The sequence below is a fragment of the Pelodiscus sinensis genome, chromosome 1 (assembly GCF_049634645.1).
Source record: "Pelodiscus sinensis isolate JC-2024 chromosome 1, ASM4963464v1, whole genome shotgun sequence".
NCBI classification, from domain to species: domain Eukaryota; kingdom Metazoa; phylum Chordata; order Testudines; family Trionychidae; genus Pelodiscus; species Pelodiscus sinensis.
In genome coordinates, this window is record NC_134711.1 from 110,721,532 (window position 1) to 110,727,531 (window position 6,000).

The 6,000-nt window shown below is 47.3% G+C and overlaps 1 protein-coding gene across 1 annotated transcript in view; it reads left to right on the forward strand.

The window, feature by feature from the left end:
* The window catches only part of USP18 (ubiquitin specific peptidase 18), a 29,070-nt gene extending 24,076 nt beyond the window's left edge, over positions 1–4,994 (forward strand). The window contains exons 10-12 of the mRNA XM_006135471.4: positions 52–183; positions 3,465–3,514; positions 4,033–4,994. Coding sequence (XP_006135533.1) covers positions 52–183; positions 3,465–3,514; positions 4,033–4,081 — 231 coding nt within the window. The 3' untranslated portion in view covers positions 4,082–4,994. The remainder of the gene's footprint in view (positions 1–51; positions 184–3,464; positions 3,515–4,032) is intronic.
* The last annotated feature ends 1,006 nt before the right edge of the window (positions 4,995–6,000 follow it).

Below are 6,000 nucleotides of genomic sequence, written 5' to 3' on the forward strand. Positions count from 1 at the left end.
TAGGATTTGGTCTTTATTTCATTGATAGTATCTCTTTGTGGGTCTTTTTAGGCCGATTGGCAGTATGATCTCTTTGCTGTTGTTGCTCATTCCGGATTAGCCAGCTGTGGTCACTATTGTGCCTACATTCGGAGTCTCACAGACTGCAGATGGTACTGCTTCAATGATTCCAGTGTCTGTCAGGTGAGAAAACCAGACTCACAAGACTTCTATTTCTCTGCTGTGCATTCTTTGGATCTCTAACTATAAACGCATGCACGCATGCACGCACGCACGCTCTCTGATGTGTGGGGCTGAGCTCATTTCTCCATCCCATTCTCTTACACTACAAAGGTCTGTGGATGATTTAGTGCCAGACAAGAAGAGGGAACCATGCTTTCCTTACAAAAGAATAAACAGTACTGCCAGTATGAGTGCTTTTTATTTTAGATTAGGTAAACAGAGGAAATAACTAACATAGTCTACCTGAGACCACATGCTGCATTTCTTTTCTTTAACAATGTGCACTGAACTGGACACAGAGCGGCTGCTAGGTTCTGCAGACAATATGGTCCTTAAGCTTTAAGGTATAGTTCACAGACACAGGGATCCAACATTCAATATACTCATTAAGAAAGGGGGGGGGGAATAGAGAGAGTGGAACTCCATTTCACAGAAGATTAGGGGCACAGCTCCCTTACTCGTGAGCCTATAATTATTGGAAAAGGATGAGTAGAACCTCTCTTGAGAACGTCTGTGCAGTTATCATTATCAGGAATTAAATTTGCTGCTGACACAAAGTGGGGGGGAGGGGTATTGCCAATACATAGGACAATTGCGGTATCATTGAAGAAGATACGGATGGCCTTCAAAACTGGAGTAATAGAAATGGGATTAAGTAGTGTGAAGTGCAAGGTCGTGCACTTAAGGACTAACTACAAGAATATTTTGCTATAAGTGGGGGACATAGAAGCAGCAAGTGACAGAGGAGGAGAAAGATCTGGGTGTACCGCTCAATTGCAGGGTGATTATGAGCCACCAGTGTGATGCTGTTGTGCAAAAAGCTAATGCAGTCTGTGGCAGGCCCCTCCCGCCTGGGTCCCCGACCCCTTGTGATACAGTCTCTCCCTGGCCCTTTAAGCCAGGCCAAAGGCCCTCTGGCCTGAGTCCCCGAAACAGTCTATAGCTGGCCCTTTAAGCAGGGCTAAGGCCCCCTGGCCTGAGTCCACAAAACAGGTTATAGCTGGCCCATTAAGCAAGGCTGAGTCCACAACGCAGTTTGTCGTTGTAGCGGGGGCACACCCCAGGTAGGGAGACCCAGGCCCCCCCTACTCCACCGGGTCCCAGCCCAGGGCCCTGTGAGCGACCAGGTACCGGGTCACTCTCTCGGCGGGGCCATCCAGCCAAAACGTGCCAAGGTTCTCGGGCCGGGAGCGGCAGCTCCTGCTCCTGCCCTGGGCCACTTCCTACCTGGACCCCCGGGCTTCCTTCCCGTGGACTTGCCCAGCTGGCTGCGGTCTCCAGGCCGGCGTCCCCTCGGCAGGCAGTCTCCGGGTTGCACCGATTCGCCTCCACCTTCCTTCTGGCCTCTCCTGGAGTCCCTGGCAACCGCTCTGCACCCATTCCAGTCTGAATTCATCTTTCTTAAACACGGGAGACCAGTACTGCACACAGTACTACAGATGAAGGGCTACTGGGGTGATCAGAAGAGTAGAAGACTTACCTTACAAGAGAGACTTAATGAGCTTGTCATATTTAGCCTAACCAAACAAAGGCTGAGAGGAGATATAATTGCTCTCTATAAAATACATCATGAGATAAACACCAGGGGAGGGAGAGGAGTTATTTAAGTTAATGGCTAATGTTGACACAAGAAAAAATGAATATAAATTGTCCATCAATAAGTTTAGGCTTGAACATTTTAGGGGGTAGCCGAATTAGTCTGTACAAGATAAACTTAAAAAACAGCAAAGGGTCTGGTAGCACTTTATATATTAACAAAACATGTAGCTGGTATCATGAGCTTTCATAGGCACAAGCCACTTCTTCAGATGACTGGCATTTTGAGTTTAGGATGTGCAGACCCAAAATAAAGTAGACCAAGATCTCTGATCATCAGAGGAGTGAAGTTCTGTGACAGCCTTTCTAAGACAACGGTGGGGTCAAAAAAAACTAACTGGCTTAAAGACTGAGCTTGGTAAGTTTATGGAAGGGATGGATATGACTGGAGTCCCAGGGGGGACATGCTGAGATTACTAAATCAAGGCAAACTGTAAAGAATGGGGCAGAAACCCCCCAAATTGGTGATTATTCTAATATTTAGATTCTCCAAGCCAGCAACAAAACAGCTTCCACTATATCTTACTAGTTACCCAGAATCCAAAAATGCAGTTCCCATCCAGCCTTGGGCTCCTATTCAGACATCCCAGTCAAATATGATGAGGATAACTGAAAATCTTAATCATCGTATAAAAATTCTACCAATCCCAAACGATCAGTCATACTGAAGTAGAATCACCTATTTCCTATGTTTACACAGGCTACTAGTTGCACTCATCAGCACAAAGTAATTATCCATTAAGCAGCTCATAGACAGTCTACTACAAACTTCAAACAGAAATATAGACAATGATATTCTTACACTAAGTTCCTTCTAAATGCCAATATTCCTTTTTGGTCTCTGAATCAATAGATCTAGTAACAGATGGGAACCATCTAAACCCTGGCTAACATATAACAGCATATAAATAAACACAAACAGTTAGCATTACCTTTAATTCTGTAATATACAGCTTTGTATTTGCTCTATTCGCGCTATCATGCCTATGTTAGCAATTTATAAGAAATAGCCCTAATTACCATTTATATTCTGTTCTAATATGTCTTTAACGGTTGAATTTGGGTCATTTAGCTTGCTATTGCTTAACCCTTTCTGTCTCAATGTCACAGAGGGTACGATGAGATTGCCTGCGATGGAATGTGGCCCATCTGTGACTGCTAGTAATAGGTATCATCAAAGGCCAGAGAAGGGACACTAGATGAGGAGAGCTCTGAGTTAGTGTGGAGAATTCTTTCCCGGGTGTCTGGTGGGTAGCTCTTGCCCACATGCTAGGGAGTCTAACTGATGGCCATATTTGGAGTTGAGAAGGAATTTTCGCCCAGGTCAGCTTGGCAGAGATTTGGGGAGTTATTTGACTTCCTCTGCTATCTAGGGCGTAGATCATTGGCTGGCTTGAATTAGAATAAATGGTGAAGTCTCTGTATCTTGAAGTCTTTAAATAATGATGTGAGGACTTCAGTAACCTAGTCAGTGGTTATGGATCTATTACAGGAGTGGGTAGGTGCGGTTCTGTGGCCTGCAATGTGCAGGAGATCAGACTAGCTGATCACAATGTTCCCTTCTGGCCTTAAGTATCTTGAGTCCATAATGTATCTAACCATCACTCAAGAGTTTTTACCAGCGCACTCTGTTTGGTTCATTGCAGGTGTCATGGGACGATGTCAAAAGTACCTATGGGAATTCACGTTTTCACTGGTAAGGAGGTGCATCTTATTTTTCTCTTATGCTGCCCCCGCAGCGCTATTAGGTGAGGGGTTAGTGTCTGTATGAAAACCATTCTGAATTATGTTGGTCTGGAGTATACTTGGAGAAAGGAGACGATTTCTCACAGGATGGCCATGTTAATGCACTATTACCTGGCTGAAGTAAAACTACAGTCACAAGTGTGTGAGCAACAGCAACCTTTCATTGTTCACCCCCTTTGTCACCCAGCCCATAAGGAGAGTGAGGTGCTAAGTACCTCACAGGCAGGGTCTCTCTCTCCCACCCTTCTACACAGATAAATCATAAGAGTAAAAGGTAGAGAGAACTCATCCTGCCAATTGAGCACCTTTATTCAGTCACTGTTATAGAGCTATCTGGACAGTGAAAGAAAGGACAAGGTCACCTCATCTGTGGTAGGACAGCTGAAAAGAAGCTAAGTTGGGGTGGAAGGTGGGTCTAACTACAAGCCTCCTCATGCTCACAATCGTTTTGTTCTTTTCTTCCGCTAGGGGTGAAACTGCCTATCTCCTGGTTTACATGAGAAAGAATCCCCAGTAGCCTCATCTGGGCCTGCTCCAAGGACTCGGGGCTCTGTGGAGGACCTGCCCAATTTATGGACTCTGACAATCCTGCTTCAAGAAGAATATGCTACAAATCCATCAGTACAGCAGAGTGGGAGGCCTGATCTAAGCTCAGTGGCAACACGTCACTGTGTATGGTGTGTGTGTGTGTGTGTGTGTGTCTGTGAAGGAAATGAAAGGTTCTGTGGGGGCACATGGTTACCCCATGGGCTGCCTCGGCTTCCACCTCCTGAAACTTGGTAGGTAGACAAGACAAGAGCAATCACCTCCTCCTCTTGCCCAGCCCCGTGCAGAGCTTGCAGTCATCCCGGCCTGGCTGAACGATCCCTTAACACATGTTCAAAACAAGGCCAAGAAAAGGGGCAACACAGTTGGGTTGCACAGTTGTCCCCTCTCCTCTGGCGCCATCAGGGTGGGTGGCACCAAGGTGGGATGATGCTCGGGGCCTGGATCGTCTCAGTTAACAAGAAGTTGGAGAACTATCAGCCACTTTTTGTAGGATGGGGGCAATCTGGCACCTCCCAATCACCTCTTCCTTGATAGGCACACTGAAGGCAGCTGCCGTTTCAATGTGCCCCCAGCAGCAGCAAGCTGTTATGTATTAGACCAGAGAAGAGCAACTACCTCCTCCTCCTGCTCTCTGTCTGGTGGCTGCCCAGCTGACACTGGGGCTGTGTCTAGACTGGCCAGTTTTTCCAGGAAATCAGCCGCTTTTCCGGAAAAACTTGCCAGCTGTCTACACTGACTGCTTGAATTTCCGCAAAAGCACTGACTTTCTACTGTAAGAAATCAGTGCTTTTTGCAGAAATACTATGCTGCTCCCGTTCGGGCAAAAGTCCCTTTTGCGCCAAAGGGCCAGTGTAGACAGCTCAGATTTGTTTTCCGCAAAATGCCCCGATCGCAAAAATGGCGATCGGGGCTTTTTTGCGGAAAAGCGTGTCTAGATTGGCCACGGACGCTTTTCCGCTAAAAGTGCTTTTGCGGAAAAGCATCCGTGCCAATCTAGATGCTCGGTTCTGAAGATGTTTTTAACGGAAAACTTTTCCGTTAAAAGCATTTCCGGAAAATCATACCAGTCTAGACGTAGCCTGGGGGTGCATTGAAGTAGCAGCAGTAGCAGGGTCTGCCCCCTCCATTCCCACCCTCATCTCTAGCCTGCTCTCCTCACTCACTTCTGGGGTGCTAGGGCCAGATGGGGCTTCACCTGAGTTGCCTGGTGCTGAGCACCCCATCACCACATTGCAGCTCCTCTTCCTGGTCTCATAGATGCGCCCTCCCCGCCCCAGCTCACCTCACTGCGGGAGTCTACAAAGCAGGTAGTGGGAAGCAAGGAAGGGGAAGTAGCTCCATGTGGTGGGCTGGGGAGCTCAGCCTGCTTCCCTGATGTACCCTCCCTTTCCGCTCCGCATGGACACACAGCGGGGGGGACCTGCTGCTTTTCACTGCTGGATGTCCCAGCAAGAGGATGCCCAAGAAATCAGGGGGTCATAGCCCTATGTACTACATCCCCAACTGCTGCCGCTGCCCCTCCCCACAATTGCCATTGTCTCTAGTGGCTGCTGCATAGAAATTGTCTCACTCACGCCAATGACTCTGCTCTGCAGACTGGCTCTTCCTTGCTCTTCCTATGGCTGCCTAGGCTGTGCAAGAGAGTGTGGCTCTGTGAAGAAAATGAAAATCATCTTAATTAGCAGGAAAACAATCTTCATATTGTGTCACATGTCCATGACCTTCTTGTGCCACTAGTTCAGCTTGCACATTGGCTCTCACTTCGCTGTGGTGCCGCTGGGAGGAGGACTTGGGAATGAGGAAAGAAGAGGGTTGGATATCAGTGACAAGTAACCTTCTGAAGTGCACATATTTATAAAATCTCATTATGGGGTATACAAGCTTTCA